The sequence below is a fragment of the Balaenoptera physalus genome, assembly GCF_965194825.1.
Source record: "Balaenoptera physalus genome assembly, chromosome: 16".
NCBI lineage: Eukaryota > Metazoa > Chordata > Mammalia > Artiodactyla > Balaenopteridae > Balaenoptera > Balaenoptera physalus.
The window spans coordinates 78,460,560-78,480,757 of record NC_138898.1 but is presented as its reverse complement, the minus strand read 5'-3'; the positions used below and the strand labels follow the sequence as shown (position 1 = coordinate 78,480,757).

At 40.2% G+C, this 20,198-nt stretch overlaps 1 protein-coding gene across 3 annotated transcripts in view; it reads right to left on the bottom strand.

The window, feature by feature from the left end:
* Positions 1-20,198, bottom strand: part of LOC309646222 (S-adenosyl-L-methionine-dependent tRNA 4-demethylwyosine synthase TYW1) — a 229,241-nt gene that overhangs the window by 132,188 nt on the left and 76,855 nt on the right. For all 3 annotated transcript variants that reach the window (XM_082432337.1, XM_082432336.1, XM_082432335.1), the window contains exon 13: positions 11,628-11,763. In XM_082432337.1, coding sequence (XP_082288463.1) covers positions 11,628-11,763 — 136 coding nt within the window. The remainder of the gene's footprint in view (positions 1-11,627; positions 11,764-20,198) is intronic.

The following is a 20,198-nucleotide window of genomic DNA, read 5'->3' as shown; positions in this document are numbered from 1 at the left end:
AAAAAGAAAAACAGCTCTGTTGTTTACAAAGTTGTAAATATAGAGTGAAGTATAAAAATAGCATAGAATGATAAACACCAAATACAGGACACAGATTATCTCTGAAATAGAGGGAAGGAAAGGAAATATGAAAGAAAACAGGTTCATAGGGACTGCAACTGAATTTATAATGTTTTATTTCTTAAGCTAGATAGTAGTTATATTGGTATTTACCGTCTTATTTACTGTTTTTTACATCTCCAAAATATTTAATCATACATACAAAATTGGTGATAGAGGGCATTATACGTTAAAACATAAACACAAGCACCCCATGATGTTTTTAGATGTTTCTATCTAGACCTTATGAGGGCAGCACTGCTATTAACCCCATTTTACAGATGAGAAAACTGAGTCTCTTGACCAATATTAGCCAGGAAGTGGTAGAGACAGGACTCCAACATGAGCAGTCTTATTTAAGAATCCCAAGCTCTTAACTGCTACACAAGACAGACTGTTGGGTTAACGATGAAATATACATCAAAAGGAAAGGAGATAAATCTAATTTGTTCATTCACCAAACATTTATCATGTGGCTATTGTGTGTCACACTGTGATAAGAGCTGGGAAAACAACAATGAGCAAAAATGACATGACACACACTGTGCCTTCTCCCCGGGACCTTTCAGTTTGCAAGAAGAAAGACAATTAACTAAGCAATCACAACCCACCGTGGTAAGCACTATGATGGCGTGTTACAAGATAGCACAAGGCACCGCTGGCACATAAGTGCTGGATACAGACTAGGGGGGGAGGAGGAGGAGGAGGAGAGAGAAAGGGAAAGCCACCAAAGACAAGACCTGCAAATTAAATTGTTAGACCCACAGAATAAGACAGTACCCAGACAATAAGAACAGTGCTGAAGTGTTACATTTACTACTGTGGAAAAAATGTCTGTGACACACTGTTAATGGAAAAAAAGGTCAAAATCAACACATATAGCATCTCCTTGGAATGAACTGGCACTGATATAAGTTTCAGTATACAATAAGCTTATCATGTCAATGCATAAAGGATGAATTATTCAATAAATGATCCTGGATAACTAAATAAAAGTGAATACGAAATTGTATCCCAGTTGGATTAAAGAGTCAAGTTTTTTAAAATTAGGCCATGAAAGAACAGGAAAATATGCATAAATATTTTTATAACCCAGGAGAGGCGGGTGAGGACTTTTTAAACACATCACCAAAGGCAGAATTCACAAAGAGAAAGATGACTAGATGTTGAAGGAAAAAGCTGGAAGACCTAGAGCACCAGATTTCAAAATTTTAAATTAACCTTGACTTGCTATGTTATACCATATATAAAAATGTATCTGAGGGTGACATCACCAAGAGGGCAACACAGGTTGTTCCTGGCTTCACTCCCTCTCAGAAGAACTACTAACAACTATTCAAAAACAAGACACCACTGAGAGAATTCTAGAACACGGGGCTGAGGCTGAAGCACCCCCTGCACCACAGAGACCAAGACAGACTGCGACAGAAGGTAAGAGAAGGGGCTGCAGGTTGACCACACTGCCCCTCCCCCAGGGTAGTGCAGCAGCACACAGCGGGGTCTCCCAAGTCTCCGGTTCCTCCAATAGGAAAAGAGAACCCAGCGGGGACAGGCAGCACCCTCCCTTCCCCCAGCAAAATGGGTGGCTCTGTGGGAGCCCCTACTCTGACACTGCACCACGGGGACCGCAGGGACTCTTCGGGCGCAAACACTCAGAATCTGGCTGCCACAGAGAAGCGGGGAGGGGCCTGCAACAACCAGCACGTGGATCTTGGGAGACCGAGTTCACACCTGCAGTGCCCAGGCGGTGACCCCAACCAGCGGCTCTGCTCACCTGCAGAGCGCCCAGGGCGCGCTCTGACCAGGGAACGTGGCGGGGGGCAGATCTGCCTGATTCGGATCCTCAGACACGGAGTTTTGCTGCCCTAGAGCCCGGTTTGCCTGTGCCCAAGCGAGGAGCTGAATCACAATCCCATCCACTCTGGACAGTGTCCTCCAGCCTCATCTGACCAGAAGGGCTGGTGACAACACCTGGAAGCTGTGCAGCCCAGAAGGACTCCAGCGGAGAGGCGGGCAGGCAGAGCCAATAGTTTGCAGACCAAAGCCAATGGCCCTGCTCAGTCAGGAAACCTGGGGTGTGAGAACAAAAAGCTTTACCAGTTTTAGAGCTTCTTCTCCTGCTGCACCCAGGCTGGGAATCTAATTCACAGGCCCACTTATTGCTGAATACAGCCTTCAGCCTGTCCAACCAGGGAGTCTGACCAGAGCACAGGGGAAGCTGCACAGCCCATTCAACGGCCCTATGTACAGCGGCACTGAACAGAGAGCACAGCCCATGCCTCCCTGATCTGCAGAGCAAAACCGATGGCCTCCCCTGACCAGGAAATTCAGTGCACACTCTGGCCTGATTCAGAACCCCAAACAACCAGCTATACAGGACCTGGATCCCATCTGGCTGGCCTGCCAGGGCAGGGAAGCTAATTCACAGTCCCACCTACTACAGAATATAGTACACAGTCAGGACCACTGAGTAAGCCTGATCAGAGAATCCAGGCAACCACGGAGCCCCTCCTCCAGCCTCACTTGTGTGGGGAACCAAGCCAGCAGCGCTATGCAAACTTCTCAGGCGGTGGCACTCTGCCCCCCGTCCCCATTCTCAGAGCTCAAACAAGTGCCTCGCCCAAAACAGACCAGAATAGCAGGCCCCAGCTGCCCAAGGACATTACTAGCAGACACACCCAGAAACCCAAACTGAGCTGCCTGGTGAAGAACTGTCTCTGCCAAAGCAAACCTGTGAAGTCTGGAAGAAGAGCCCAATTACTCAAATGCATAGAAAAATATGTAAGGAACCAAGGATCATCAAAAATCAGGTAAATGTGAAACCACCAAAAGAAACTAATAGCTCCAACAACTGACTCTGAAGAAATGGAGACTGATGAAATATCACACAAAGAACTCAGAATAATCCTCTTAAGGAAGTTCAGTGAACTACAAGAAAACACAGAGAGACAACTAAACAAAATTAAGAAAACAATGCATGGACAAAATGAGAAGTTCAACAAGGAAACAGTAACCATCAAAAAAACCCAAACGGAAATCCTAGAACTGAAAAATAGAATAACTGAACTAAAGAATTCAATAGAGTTTCAAAATTAGACTCACCGCGCATTTAAAAAAGAAAACAAAACAAAATAATAAGCAACCTGGAGGACAGAACATTGGAAACTGTCAAAGGAACAAAAAGGGGAAAAAAATGAAAAATTGAAGGAAGCCTACAGGAATTATGGGATACCATGAAAATAAACAATATTCGCATTATGGGAATTTCCAGAAAGACAAGAGAAAGATAGAGGGGCAGAAAGTATATTTAAAGCAATAATGGCTGAAAACTTCCTAACCTCAGGAGAGAAATGGACATCCAGATCCATGAGGCCCAAAGGACCCAAATAGGTTGAACTGAACAGGATCACGCCCAGACACATGACAATTAAATTGTCGGAAGTCAAAGAAAGAATTTTAAGAGTGGTGAGAGAAAAAAGAGAACTCACAAGGGAACTCCCATGAAACAGTCAGTGAATTTTGCAATAGAAACTTTTCAGGCCAGGAGAGAATGAGCTGTCATACTCAAAATACTGAAAGAAAATAACTGTCAACCAAGAATTCTATACCCCGTAAGGCTGTCCTTCAGACACAGAAAGAGAGAGAAAGATTTTCCCAAACAAACAAAACCTGGGGGAGTTTATCACCACCAGACCCACCTTACAAGAAATGCTAAAGGGAGAGTTCTCTGAGTGGAAGTAAAAGAATGCTAATTAACATCATAAAAACATAAAAAGATGGATGTGGCAAGCATTTCACAATATATGTAACTCAAACAATCAGGCTACAGGCCTTAAACTGATACAGTGATATATGTCAATTATTTCTCAATAAAATTGAAAAAAAAAATTTTTTTTTCCTTAAAAAAAAAGAAAAAGGTATCCCCAAGACAAGACCTTGTCCTTCAGACCCTCAGCAGAATTGCCCCAAACCACTTACTCCTTCCTTTGGGCTGTACTTTGGTCTAGCTAGGCCTCCCCAGGTCAGAGAATCCCCCCAAGAAGGACCAGCTCCCAGCCTACCTAGTCCTCATCTACCTATGGGCAAAAGCATGAACAACAGTTTTGAATTAACTCTTTGCTCCCTCTTACCAAAACTGTATCCCCTGAGAGCTTTGCCCAGAAATACGCCCTAAACTTCTATCAGAATGCAAAAACGGACAAGGGGAAGCTTAAAGCTCTCTCCACCCAATATTTGGTGAGTGTCAGCCACTCATATTAGCAATCAATCCCCCTGTTGTTGGACGCTTGTGCGGATGGTAATACTCTGGTGCTGCTGGCCCCAGGATCCTTGGCACAATTCCAGTGGTTCCCCTATTCCTTCCATACACTTTTATAATTAAGCCCTTACTAAATAAACCCTCCTCAAATTACCCTAAAAAAAATTAATTTGAGATGATTCATAGTCCCAAATGTGAAAGAAAAATAAAGCTTTTACAAAAAAAAATAAGAAAATATCTTCATGACCTTGGGGTAGACAAAGATTTCATAAACAGGACATGAAAAGCACTAACCATAAAACTTCAACAAATTAATAAATTGGGCTTTGTTAAAATTAAGAACTTTTGTTTATCAAAATATATCATTAAGAGTAAAAAGGCAAAGACAGACTAGAAGGTATCTTGAAAACATGTGTCTGACAAAGCTCTTGTATCCAGCATATATTTTAGAACATCTACAAGTCAATAAAAAATCAATAATAATCCAAATAAATAAGGAACAAAAGAACTGAACACATAATTCACATAAAAAGGATAGCCAAATGTCCAATCAGCATCTGTAAAAGTATTCAAATTGAAAGGTATTCACTGGGGAAATGCAACCTAAAACTACAGTGAAATATCACTAAACAACAATGAAGATGGCTAAATTTTAAAGTGGGGGGGAGGTCAGAGAATGTAGAACAACTGGTCTTCTCACACACCGCTGGTAGAAATGTAAATTGGTACAATTACTTTGGAAAACTGGTAGTATCTACTAAAGTGGGATGTACACTTACCCTGTAATCTAACAATTCCGGTCTACATATTTACCCAACAGAAATGCAGGTATATTCATATATCTACAAGAATGTCCATAAAAATTATTCATAATAGTGAAAACCATAAAACAATTCAAATGTCCACCAATGGTAGAAACACTGAATAGTTTGTTGTATAGTCATATACTATATAGCAGTAAAAATGAATGAATTATTGCATATAACATCATGGAGAAATCTCAAACAGGTTACTGAGCAAAAAAAAAAAATCAGACACAAAGGAATACATAATAAATGGTTCTACTTGTGTAAAGGTCAAAAATAGTCAAATCAAAAATAAATGTAAAAGTTCAAGAATGGGCAAAATAATGTATGGTGACAGAAGTTGCCAGAGTTGTTCATGATATTTTAAATAAAAAGTACACTTGTAAAAATATGTAACGATCTCATTTTATAAGTAAAATACACACACACTTATATACACATGAATTAAAATACACACACACTTATATACACATAAACTCTGGAAGAAAAACAGCACTATAGTAATAGTGTTTTTACCTTTGAATTCTGGTGGCGTGTAAGTCATCTTATTTTCTTCATTATGGGAATATTTATTTTCTAACTTGTTTTTAGCAGATATGGTTATCTAATGTTTAACCTCATAAAAGGAAATGCCTTTAATTTCTTCATTAAACAATATTATTGCTCTGGGTTCAAAAGGTTAATAGTCATTATGTTAATATCTTTTGTTCACTCTCCCCACTTCCATCCTTCCATTCGACCCACTACACAATGGTTTCTATGCAAAACACTGTATTCTACTTCTTTTTGACACAGTCATTAGAAGCCAACTGGTAAACCAAGTTTCTTTTTCATCACCCCTTAACCTTCCCTCAATATCTTCATGAAAACTCATTGTTTCTTTGAATTGTATGTAATACACAATACTTGCATGGGATTGTACCAACACCATTATCAAATTCTTCCCAGAGTCACTCTCTATATACGCTCTTCATCTTGAAAGCTTGAAAAGTTGTCTTCCCTAAGCTTCCTTCTTTGGCCCTCTTTAGACACTTCCTGGATAATTCCATCCACTTTCTTGCCTTCACCTGCAATCTACTGCTACAGAGATGACTTCTAAATCTACATATTCACACTCCAACATTCCTCTGAGTCCCCAAGTCATGTAAGCAATGATCTACTAGACATCACTTAATGTCTCAACATGAACCTAAGATGCAACACGTTCATCTTTCCTTAATAAGCTTAGGCAGAAGTCAGGTCTGGAGAAAACCTATTTACTAGGGAATTTTCTGGGGCTGGGGGAAGCCAAACAGTTCGTAGGCACTGGCTTTGGAAAACACCATGGGAGAGATCAAGGTCAGCAGTCTTGGTCTGATTTCAAAAGTGGCTAAAACCAGAATATCCTTTTAGCCAACCAGAGGAGGGTGAAATGGCATTAAACCCAAGATGGGTGGAATGAACACCCTGGAAGACCCATGCCTACAGAGAGGGTACACACAGGTTAGATAAGGGTAAAGGGCAAGATAAGGCCTAAGAAAAGATAATAATAAGAAACAAATATCCAGACCACAGCCAGATGGACTAAGGCTCAAGAGAAGACTTTGGCATCAACACGGGGAGGTGGAAATAAACCAAATAGATCAATAAGCAGGGGAACTAGTCAGAATGATGGAGGGGTGATTAGCTTATCCTAAAAGGGAGGGAGGGAAGAAGATAGGCTATTTCATTGACTCTAAGATATTGTAGATTGTAAGACACACAATTATTTTATGTACCATCATTTTATGTCTCTCCTTTATGAAAGTAACAATGCTAGCAATTAAATATGACATGCCATCTCTGGCCATCTGACTTTAGAAATGTTAGAAAGTAACAAAATGTGCATGCTGCAACTGGAGAGCGGCAGAGGCACAAGGCCCCCTCTCAGGTGTGCTCAGGACAGGAACCTGATTTACACTCAGGCCCCCACGATATGAAGAAGCAGGCTGGAACACACTCTTGCGAGACCCTGATACTGGCCAACAAGCAGGAAACTGAGTGAGGAGGGAAAAACCCAGTCTTCTCTCCCATGTGTCTGCTTTACCACTCACACACAACACTTCACTTCTGACACCTCCGGTCACCAAATGTGCGGGGGATTTTCCCCCACCAAGCAATTCTCTGCAACACCAGCTGGTGTCCTACAAATTAACTCAATTCTGACACTACACCCTACTTGAGAGGCCAGTCCCAAGTCTAGGTTATCACCTGTGTTTCCGGCTGATGGGCTCTAAATCAGAGGTTCCCATAACCCCCTCCTCTGGTTTGATTAATTTGCTAGAGCAGCTCACAGAACTCAGGGAAACACTGACTTAGGTTAACCAGTTTATGAAAGGGTACAGATGAACAACCAGATGAAGAGACGCATAACGCGAGGTCTTGGGAGGGTCCTGAGCACGGGCACTTCTGTCCCCATGGAGTTGGGGGCGCATCAACCTCCTGATAGGTGGATATGTTCACCAACCTGGAAGCTCCCCAAACCCCTTAGTGGGATTTTTATGGAGGTTTCCTCTCGCAGGCACAATCAATTACTAACTTCATTTCCAGCCCATCTCCCCTCTCTAGAGAGGGGTGTGGGGGCGGGGGGCAGGGGGGTGCTGAAAATTCCAAGGTGCCTTATTAGAATAAAAGATGCTCCTAGCGCTCTTATCACTTAGAAAGTTACAAGGGCTTTAGGAACTCTGTGCCGGGACCTGGGGGCAGAGACCAATATATATATTATCTCACACTGTTACTGATGAAAAACTATGCTGTCTTTAACCTGAAGGTCACAGAGAAACTTTAATAGCATGCAAAAATGCTCATGACCTGGTGTTAACAACAACAAAAAGCAACATGTACAATTGAATCATATATGCAAAACAAATCACTCTCTCCCCCTCAAAGGATTAACTAGAAGTACTACTTCAAAACGTCAGTAGTAGCTGCCTCAAGGTCCTGGAATTATAGGTAGCTTCTTGCTTTGTTTCTTTATATTTCTCTTTACTTCCCCCCAAATTTCTATATTCAACGTGTAATTTTTATAATCAGAGATAAGGTCAAATATTAAACATTTGTTTTTTAAAACCTGCCAGTTGCAGGTCACATGGATACTTTGGTTTATTTAAATATTAGATACAGAGCCATCTCATTAATGTACAATAAGCCCTTAACAGTGAGACAACATTCCTCTGACAACATCAGGTCAATGCATGCTCACATCCATAGAACTAAGTTCATTTTGGATACCCCAAAATATGTAATGCGGGAAATTATTTTTGTCTTTCAAACATGAGGTTTCAAGAATATCAGTATCATTGCTCAAACGTGGAAAAGGATTAATTACTTCCATTTCCTGCTGGATCTTCAACTTGGCATAATAATGTGCCAGCAGAAACACATCTGGTCACACTGCTGATAAAAGTCTACTGCCAGGGCTTCCCTGGTGGTGCAGTGGTTAAGAATCCACCTGCCAATGCAGGGGACACAGGTTCGAGCCCTGGCCCAGGAAGATCCCACATCAGCGGAGTAACTAAGTCTGTGCGCCACAACTACTGAGTCTGTGCTCTGGAGCCTGCAAGCCACAACTACTGAGTCCACGTGCCACAACTACTGAAGCCCACGCGCCTAGAGCCCGTGCTCCACAACAAGAGAAGCCACTGCAATGAGAAGCCCGTGCACCGCCAACAAAGAGTAGCCCCTGCTCCCAGCAACTAGAGAAAACCCGCGTACATCAGCGAAGACCCAACGCGGCCAAAAATTAAGTAAATGAATAAATAAATAAATTTATTTAAAAAAAAGTCTACTGCCAAAGGTAGGCAGTGCTGTCTTGCACAAGACGGATTTCTTTTTATTTTTTTAAAAAAAGGACTGTTTGACAAGTAGCTGTCATGTCCAGAAATTGAAGCTAACACATTTTATGCTGTGTTATCTTGATGGAATTGCTTTTTAGCCCCACATACTCAAATACCAATCTATTTCTCCCCTCATATTTGAAAAGGAACATTTAGACAAAGGATAAAAATCTTGAAATGTAACCTTTATACTTGCCAAGAATAATAAAACAAAATATGCTACCTTCTTCTACTTTGGGTGGTACTAGATCATATGTAGGCTGAAAAGCTTAGGAAAAATCGGATTTCTTTGTTTATAAAGTTTAAGAAATTCTTTCTCTTCAAATGTCTTTTCTTGCTCAGGTATACTAAAATCTCAAACAAGTAACAGAAGATAATAGTATGGATGTTCTAATTGAAACATCTCAAATATCAATTTAATTTCAAAGTTTTCATTTAAAAACTCAAATGATTATCAGATGATAGTGATCATATATTTGACCCTAGCTAATAAGTATAGTCACAACATAAATGTCTTATTTTTCAGTATTATACAGCAGTAAAGTCGACCTTTCTTGATAGTATCTAATGTACCAATAATATCAGACATTCAAAAGGAAATAACATAGCTTGAGTTAATTTAAAGAAAACTTTTTATTTTGACAGCAGCTTCCTGCTGCAGATCTTTCTTAAATGACAGTATAAACAATACAAGAATGAGAAACATAAACTAACTGCTACAAAATGCTTAGAGAACAATTGCCCTAATCTGAGAGCAGCTACTTTAAACAGCCCAAGGAAACTTTTTCAACTAGAGTTACGTGGACACAATTATGATATTATATGTAAGAAGCTCATGGGTTAGAAAATATTGTAGAACTTTAAGTTAGTGCGTTACTATCAATGAGTCAATCCAGAGTACTTACAACTGAACTGGACATCCAAAGGCTTACTTGTAACTTCAAGACACGAATTCATTTTATGGAAAATTTTGGCCAAAAGGCAAAAAGGAGGCTATTGAGCCATTCTGCTAATGCCTATTTCTCATCTTCCACACTCCGACTCAGGATATGGTCTAGATAACAATCTCATATGTGTTTGAGACTGCCAGCCCCTGCTGTTTACTTCCATCTAAATCCGTTCTGATTTTTATGCTATGTATCTCCTGTTTCAGCAATAAGCAATGAGGATACAGCTGAAGGTGAAGTCCAGAGACGAAGAAAATTTAGGAACCAAAAAGCATCTGATTTGCTAGCTTTATAAATAATCCAAGACAGATCAGAAACCAATGCCTATTTTGAATGTCTTAAATAATGTCAGTGTTAATCACCAAAAAAGGCACTGATTTAACTTCTCAAGCATAAAAACAGGGGGCGGGGGGGAGGGGGGAGGTGCGAGGCAGTTCTGATAGCTGAAAAGTCAAGAAAATGTGTACAGTACATCTTACTACTACAGAGCTCTGGTTGAGTCTCCACTCATTCATTCTTTTAACAAACATTTATCAAATACCATTAAATATGTTGTGCTAGAATTCAGACATGAGTAAGGAGTCCAGCTGGGGAGAGAGAAGCTAGGATAAAACAGAGGAAATGAAGTGTATTTACAGATATAAAACTTGGGAAGGGAGACAGGGGCAGCTATTTGCAACTGAAAACGGCTTCGCAGTAGAGGTAATAATGAAGCTGAGACTTGAAGGTTGCATAGAATTTCTACAAGTCGAAGAAATGGAAAGAAAGGACAGTCTAAGTTCTGAGGAGGTAACAACAACTCGGGACAAGTGCTGGGCACACCTGCAGAAACAGCAAGACAAGCAGGGATGTGTAGCATTCCTGGGGAACATGGTGAATGATGAGTCTGGAAATGTTCACTGCAGCCAGACGGCGATGGGGTGGGAATGGCACAGTAAGTGCCGGGCAAAGGAGAGAAAGGCAGGTTTTCTGGGACAGTGACTTCCATATATTTGGCTGCACATCAAAAATCACCCGAGATGTTTAAAATGCAGATTCTCAAATCCCCCTAGGAATAGGAAACTGTAATTTTTTAAGCTCCTGTAGTGACTGTCAGTATCAGTTAGATTTGGGTAAAGCAAGAGGAACTGCAGGGTAGAAGCAAAGAGAACAGAAAAGGGGAAATGGCTACAAGAGAAGAAGAGGTAGAACTAACAGAAAATACCAACTATCGACATAGGGGCCAATGGAAAAGAACCAGAAGGTACCTTAGGTCAAAAAGAATAGGAAGACTTAAGAAGGAGCAACTGTTTGCAGGAAAAGACATTGGGGTCGGACATTCTGGGATTGAGTTCCTTATTGGGTAGGAAATTTTGTTCTAAAAATTCAGGAAAATTAACTTCATATTTAAACATATACTATTTGCTGACACCTCTTCTAGGATTGCTATGTACTGCGCTTACCCGTGTTTTATTAATTAGCTTTGGGAGTGTGCACCTCTCTCCTGAAATACATGAAGGACATATAATATATATAAGGCAGAGTGCTAGAAACTTAAGAAGAACTCAATAAATATTTACTGAATAATAAAAGTGGAAGTCTAGAAAAAAGTTGAAGATTTTAGCCTTTTTTTTGTTTTTTAAAGAAAAAAAAAATCTTTTTTTTAAGATGTCATAATTCTTACCTTTGCAGCCAAGGCTTTTAAACTGTCGAGGAATCTTTGCCAGAAATCCTTGAAGAGCGGGCGGTCAATCTTCTTCAGGCTCTCTTTGGTGCTGGCGTCCACACTAACGTATAGCTGGGTAACTGGTTTGAGGTTCCTTGGTAATTTAAAATTAAAAAAAAAAAAATACAACAATCGAAGAAGAAAATTATGCCTAAGTCGGGCTTTACATGATGTTAAATTTACAATCTGTAATAGATGTGATGATTAAACATTTCACGGGGGTCTAGAGGGTTCAGCTTCTCCCGGAAGATTAAAGCCATGATTTTAATGTAACAGAATGGGATGTCAGTTGGTTATTCTTTCAAATGACTGGACACCATCCCTAATAAACTGAGAACATTTGATTACCTAAAACTGGTCTCTCTTCAAACACTACATTTTAGTGGAAAATAACACAAGATCAGGCTTTAGGTCTGGCACCATCAGCTCAGCACAATTACAAGGGGCTCTCAGGCCAAAGTTTCTTCATAAACTCTGCCACTTAAGACTTCTACAGGGGTCTGTGCTGACGGGCCACCTCCCATCATCAATTTGCTGATGGATGTTTTCTGAGGAACAAGAACAAGGCTTCTCTGAAGGGCACAGAGCCACACCAATGCCTCACCTATGCCTCTGAGAGCAGGAGTGGGTTTAAAGTCAAGCCCTGTGTGGGCGAACAATGACCTATTCAGGGAGCCATGAGCAATACAGAGTTAGAAAAAGAGCAGCCAAACACTTACAAAACAGCACAACCCAGAAGAAAAATGCATGTTGTAGATTCTTATTTTTCTTTGCCTTCTTAATCCGCATCCGTGAGTACCACTCATTCTCCACTTGGCTCAAATTCACTGACTCATTTCACAATGTCATCATCTACCAGATTTCTTGCCAGTTATGTTTTAAGCCCAGATTGTACTTTTTCCAGAGCCTCTCTGTTCTCCCTTCAAATAGGTCTCATAATTCACTCTCTTCAATGAATTTCGAAGTAGAAAGAAATTCCCCCTTAATAATCCTCTGACCAAATTCTCCCATTATTAATTTGCTATAACTATTCCATAATTTGTATTTACCCCTAGAATGTTATTTATGCATTTTTTGTTTCAAAGTCTAGGCACTTTTAAAAACTGTCACATAATTCACATGCCATAAAATTCACCATCAAAGTGGTTTATGTGCTTTTTATATCTATCAGTATTGGCCTTACCAATCTTTTGAGTGGAAGACCTTGAAAGACAGGGGCTCTATTTTTCTTTTTATCCAGCCATACAGGTAGACACTTAAAGCTACTTTTTAGTGGATATTGTTGACTTCAGCTGACAGAACTTTTAAGGAAATGTAGGCCAAACAAATGCTTGTAATCATCTGGCTTAGTGACATATGGAAAAATCAGAAGGGCCTAAACCCAAAGTTGTTAAAAGTGGAGAAGCTCTGACCAAAGTTAGGAAAAAATGATTAAAACACTGGCAGACTCTCATTGCTTTAATCCCTCTCCAATACTGATATAACGGAATCCTTAAAAGTTCAATAATGTGTCACTACTGAGCAAAGGACATCAATTACTGGAAATGCAAAACAACAGCATACTGGAATGGCAGCATTTTGTCTCACCACCCCTTTTGCTGGGGGCCTCTTTAATAACAGACAAGCTACTTTAACTGGATTTTATGTTTTACAAAAATAAAAAGGATTGTCTTAATGAATACGGCTGGCTATCATCGTCTGATACTCACAGGACTTTGTCATAAAGCTGCCTGATGCAAAATGGGAACTGGCCTGACCTTTTCACTATGCCTCCATAACTACTTCAAGAGTATGAACAGTAAATTCCAAAGGCCATAGTTGTCTTACAAACCACCACCATTTTGCAAAAAAAAAAAAAAAAAAAAAAAAAAGTAGCCCTGGACATTGACACTAGCAATAAGGAATTTTTGACATTACTGAACGTCTGAGGTGCTATAATCAGGAATTTTATAGCTCTTTGGGCAGGGACCAGAGGAAGAATGGAGAAGAGGAAAACCCCAAGGAACTGTAGAGCTCATTCCTAAGGGGCTCAAAAGGAGTAAAAGGCCACTGGAGAAATTTTCTGAGCCTCAGGGATCTTATGTCTGTCCTGCTGTTGGTCTCTGTTCCCCGTGACAGGTGATGGGGCTCCAAGCACAGTCATCTGTCTGTCTCCATTCTATTCAGAGATAGGATCATTTTAGTTATATCCTTAAAACCATCATAATAATTCCTGTGTCTCAGAGCCTCACATTGCTGTTGAGAACAATTAAAAAGGACTATACAATAAAAGGGATATATAACTCTGAGCCCAATCCCCAGTGAAAATACCCTATGAATCTTGATATGATTTTTGTGATGACCCTTCATCCTGCTAATTTTAAATCTCTGAGTTTTGAATGGTCATATATAGAAAAACATTGCAATTGAACATAAAAATCCCTCTCCCTTCTTCCCTTTCTGTAGAGATTAGGCCTCATTCTACCCAGAATAATCAATAATCATATCAAGATCTTACCTAGAATGAAACCTCCTCATCTCTACAGAAAGGAAAAACGGGAGAGAGATTTATGTTTGTAAGAAATCTAGAGGCTTCAATAGTAACTTTGATGCTCCCATTGGACAAAAAAATAACCGAAGTGACCCAAATATCCAATACTTATATGTGAAATCTATCCAAAAAAGGGACAGTTTCTATTAGCTGTTTCCTTCCCTGTGTTATGGGCCACAGTCTCTTGTTTCTGTGTCTAGTTCATGTTTTTATTTTTTTTACGAAAGCTGAACATTTTAAATAATATTATTTGGCAATTCTAAATCAGATATCTCCCAACCCAGGGGTTTTGTTTTGTTTTTTTCTTTTCTCTCTGTTTGCTGTTTTTGTTGTTACTGAACTAATTTGGTAAATTCTGAATTCTTGGTTGTGTTTAACCACTAAAATCCCTGTTTGATTAGCTTAGTGGTCAGGAAAGGATTAGACAGAGATATCCTTAAATGACTTCAATCAGTAAGTCTCCTAGCCTTTGCTGAGGGGCTCTATGTGTGTATATTAGGGCACGCCTTTGATGTCCAGGCAGGCATTTGACAACTGTGCCTTAGCTTTCACTGTCTACCTGCTCAAGACATCAATATACCAAGTAGAGGTGGGCATATAGGGCCTTTTCAAGTCTTCCCTGGCATACCCACAGCCCTGCCCGTGTACATGGTCTTCTAGATTTCCAGGAACATGCTGGAGCTTCTCAAAGTCCCCTACAAACATCTCATTCCCTGGCTTTTCCTTTTAAGTATTTGATTAGCTTCCAGTTTGCCCCAACGGTTACTGCTGCCTCAGGTAGCTGTGAAGTTAAACAATTGCAGATAATTGTTTATGAGAAACACCGGAGAGAAAGGCTTTCTGTGCTGGACAAACTCTGAGTCACTTCTAACAAACACAACCCCTGTGAGTGAGAGTTTCCAGGGAACTGCCACACATACCATATAATGACAGTTCTCCAGGAATGGGACTTTGAAAGAGTTCCAACTCTGTTTTGTCCCTTCCCTTGGCTGCCAGGCTACTGGTTTTTACCATGACTGTAGGCTACTAGTTTGCAGAGCTGGAGAAGTTGGAATGGAATAAGGACATGTTAACACATCACAAAGCTTACTGTTCATATTGCAATTCAGCTAATTTTCTGAGGAACAGTGGGTTTTCACCACAGCCTACCTTAATCCATTTCTAAGCCAAGTTTCAATCCTGAGCCTTAAAAGACAAATCATTTTTTAATTTAACTTAGTTGTTTTTTGCCTCCTCTTTACTGTACAGAGCCTGGATCCAAAGAAAAAGGGCCATCCCCGTACCCACACATGCCCCTCAACAAAAGCCTTCAGTTTCTACTTTAGCCACTGGCTTCTCAGAATCCAAAAATCAAATATTCTAGTGTACTGTTGCAAGAAGTCTTGGGAGAAAAAAAGACCACTGCAATATTCAAAATATTTTTGTATTGTTAATGCATATCATAGAAACACTCTTTTTTTTTTTGGCCACGCCATGCAGCTTGCAGGATTTTAGCTTCCCCGACCAGGGGCTGAACCCAGGCCCCCAGCAGTGGAAGCATGGAGTCCTCACCATTGGACCACCAGGGAAGTCCCTAGAAATACTTCTTTGACATGAGAATAAAAATACTATTTACTGGGGGCAAAAAAACCTTCCTCAGATTGTTGCATACCCCTGGTTAAGAATTTGATTCTGACAATTTTTGCTGGTATTCTCACTGTTTTTATAGAAGAGTAGGTTTTGAAGGTCTGTACTCTGCTATTCCTGATAACCAACAAACAAGTTTTGTTTTTTATTTCCATCACAATTCATCACAATATTTCCTATGTCCATTTTGATTTCTTCTTTGACCCATAAGCAAATGAGAAATGCATTGCTTAAATTATAAGCATGTTGGAATATTCTAGTTATCTTTTTGTACTGATTTATAGTTTAATTGCATTGTGTTCAGATATCATGCTCTAAATGAGTGCAATACTTTCTGGTAACTTGCTATAATGCCCAGCATATGGCCATTTGGTAATTTTTCTGAGAGCAAGTTCTGTGCTCTTAAAAGGAATTTATATTCCAAAGTTTCTCACTTCAATACTCTATTTCTGTAATACATGCTAAATTTGTTAATTTAGTTGTTCAAATCTTCACTACTATTCCTGATTTTGATTTGCCTGTTTTATCAGCTTGAGAGAAATGTGTTAAAAACTTACTATTTCTCCTTACAGTTCTGTCAATTTTGAGTTTATGTTACTGATTGTTGAAAAATTTTGAATTATTATATTGTTTTAATGTTCCTGGTAGGTTTAATATTTTATTATTAAGAAATGTTCCATCTTATCTCAAGTAATGGTTCTTGCCTTAAAGTATACTTGACCAATATTACTTAGTCTACCTTTCCAAGGTGCTTTTCATGTATTATCTCATACACTAACAATGCCACTATAAGGTAGCCATTATTATTGTAATCATTTTACAGATGAGAAAACTGGGCCCTGAGAAGTTATCTTCCCAGTGTCAGAAAGACAGCAAGAGATACAGTCAAGATTCAAACCCAGGTCTCTTCTAGACAGAGCACAAGCTCTTCATCACTTCACTGTGCTGCCTTTTTCTTTTTTTTTTAGCCCATCCAGAAAAGCATAGTTTTGAAAAGTGCCCCATCAATTCACAGACACAAAAGAAGACTATATTCTAAACTTAATACAAACAAAACAGGCTGGGAGAAAAAAAAACTTCTATTGAAAGGATCAGGTAGTATTTATAATCAATCTTCATTTCATTATAACTGTTACCTATAGCCACTTTGAGCTGATACATACAAGAAAACTTTATTTTTATTAAAATTCATGCATTTCTTGATACATTTACTAATATGTGAAGAGATGTCCAATTTATAGAGGTTCTCTAACACATATAGTGAATATCTTAGCAAAAACTAGAGAAAACAAAACATAAAGCAAACAAAATAACAGAAATACAAGTGGAAGAAGTAAGAGAACAAACGAAGTTCACACATCGTTTCAATGAAGGTGCTCAAAAGTAAACGTACACCGGGACAAATTCTGTGGTGGTGGAGGAGGTGTAGGAAGTTAAATGTTAACCGTGTCATAGTTAAAAATGGAACACAGCTCTGTCTTCTTATGATAAGCCTGCTAGCAGGGAGAAAGCTTTGAAATAACTGTACTTATCACAAAAGAAAAAAATTTAAGATTTTAAATGTAAACTTAAAAATAATATAAAATAGTTAAGAAAATCGTGTAGAAGAAGGCGTAGACAAAATAATTAGCTACTAAAGGTATCAGAAAAAGGCCTGAGAAAATCTGGTTAAAATGTTAAACCTTGTATTGCTACTGATGGGAGTAGTTGTTTTTATATCTTTTAAAAATAATAAAAAGATTCTGCTAAAAAAGAAAAAACAAGAAAATCGTGCAGAGGTGAACTAAAGATGAAGCTAAGAGTTAGCCAGTTGACAAAGGGCTGAACATTTGACTCTACACCTTCTCACGCTCATAAAGAGGGAGACACAGTTATAGGATTCAAATGTCCACAAAGTAAGCACAAACTAGGTTCAGTGTTTCTCAACAACTTCCTTATCTTACAACATGGTCTACTTTTAGCAAGATGTCTCACGTAGGTCTTTGACATCTTAGCAGAGAACAATTTACAGGAAGTAATGACAGGGAGTGCTCTAGTGGGACAGCGATACCCAGGTGTGATGGGCCTTTCTGACTGCAGGGCTGAACGCAAGCATAGCTCATACAGTCTCAAGAATAAGAGTCCTAAGCTCACATGTTTGCAGGAAACAAAGATATAATGTGAGTCAACCAAGACACTTTATTTATTTATCTATTTATTTAAGAAATTTATTTATTTATTTTTAAAACTTTGTTTATTTTATTTATTTATTTTTGGCTGCATTGGGTCTTTGTTGCTACGCGCAAGCTTTCTCTAGTTACGGTGAGCGGGGGTTACTCTTCGTTGCAGTGCACAGGCTTCAGTAGTTGTGGCGCATGGGCTCAGCAGTTGTGGCTCGCGGGCTCTAGAGCACAGGCTCAGTAGTTGTGGCACGTGGGCTTAGTTGCTCCGCGGCATGTGGGATCTTCCTGGACCAGGGCTCGAACCCGTGTCTCCTGCATTGGCAGGCGGATTCTTTTTTTGTTTGTTTGTTTGTTCATTTTTTAATTTATTTATTTTATTTCTTTATTTTTGGCTGCATTGGGTCTTTGTTGCTGAGCGCGGGCTTTTCTCTAGTTGTGGCGAGCAGGGGCTACTCTTCGTTGCAGAGCACGGGCTCTAGGAGCATGGGCTTCAGTAGTTGTGGCAAGTGGGCTCAGTAGTTGTGGCTCATGAGCTCTAGAGTGCAGGCTCAGTAGTTGTGGTGCACGGGCTTAGTTGCTCCGCGACATGTGGGATCTTCCCGGACCAGGGCTCGAACCCGTGTCCCCTGCATTGGCAGGCAGGTTCTTAACCACTGTGCCACCAGGGAAGCCCCAGCAGGCAGATTCTTAACCATTGCGCCACCAGGGAAGCCCAAGCAAGCCACTTTTAAAGGAAAAAGAAGTTCTTTGGACACCAAAACACAGACTACATGTGAAATATTCAAGAATATTCTTTCCTTACTCAAAGCAAGATGCTTCCATTTTTCTAGTACGTGGCACTCTGTCTCCCTTTCGTTGTTTCATGTCTGTTAGAAATGGCAACAGAAATTTCTCTGCTGTAAGAGAATCTACAGTGCGATCCCTCTGACAGGTGGCAGATGAGACTCAGCCTCAGGGCTGAGGAGACAGCGAAGTGGTGGAGAGCGTGGCAAACTGAAAAGCAGAGGCTTCAGCGAAAAGACAGCCATTCCTTGCTGTGATATTGTCAGACAATAAGGAATACACGTGCGGTCTTTGTGTTCCTAGTTCCTGGCACAGAGCTCCTAAAACTCTTGGTATTTCCCGAGTGACAGAGGTGAGAGAAGTGCCTTTTGTTACCTATGATAAGCCCCTTTCAACCACACAAGAATTTATATTGAGGTGACTTCTAATGAGCCCATGGACACATTCCAGAGAGGGGCTGGTGCCCGAAGAACCGACCACGTGATTAGAGGGTTGGCACTTTCAGTTCCCCCTGCAACCTCTAGGAAAGGGAGATGGGCTAGAGGTTGAGCTAATCACCAGTGACCAATCACAATGATTTCATCAATCCTGCCTATCTAATGAAACCTCCATAAAACCCTCCCAAATGACGGCTACAGAGAGCTTCCGGGATGGTGAACACGTTGGGTGCTGGGAGGGTGACGCGTCTGGAGAGGGTGGGGAAGCTCAGGGCCCTTTTCCCCACATCTTGTCCCATGCAGCCCTTCTATCCAGCTGTTTCTGAGTTGTAGTCTTTATAATAAACTAGTAACAGTAACTGAATTGTTTTCCCCAAGCTCTGTGAACTGTTCTAGCAAATTATCAAACCCAAGGAGGGGTTGTGCGACACCCCAATGTACCGTCGGTCCATGAGAAGTACAGGTGGCAGCCTGGGACTACGTCTGGTGTCTGAAGTAGGGGGCAGCCTGGGACTGAGTCCTGACCCCGTGAGGCTGTGCTAACTCCAGGGAGATAGTGTCAGAATGGAACTGAACCTCAGGACACCTAGCTGGTGCCTGCAGAGAATTAGAGGACTGCTTGGTGTGGGGAAAAAAACACACATCCGGTGTTAGAAGTGTTGTGAGTAAAAAAACAGATAAGAGTGAAGTGTTCTGGTGTTGTAAAAACAGCACTTCATACTTGGCTCTTGACAATTTTTGCCAGATTGTCTTTTTTTCCAAAGTCAGAAATCTCTTTTATGAAAAATTTCTGGATTTTAAATGTTGGCTAAAAAAAGAAAAAAAAAAAGTTTCTAAACATGCTACAGGACAAATAAAACCTACTCCTTATCAATTGCCAGTTTGAGACTTCTGGTCTCAAGAACTCTCCAAGCTTTCTCACATAATTAATTAAGTTCCTGAAAAAGACTGCGTCCTGGTACGTTCAAGGTTATCCTCCTTGTACGAAGCA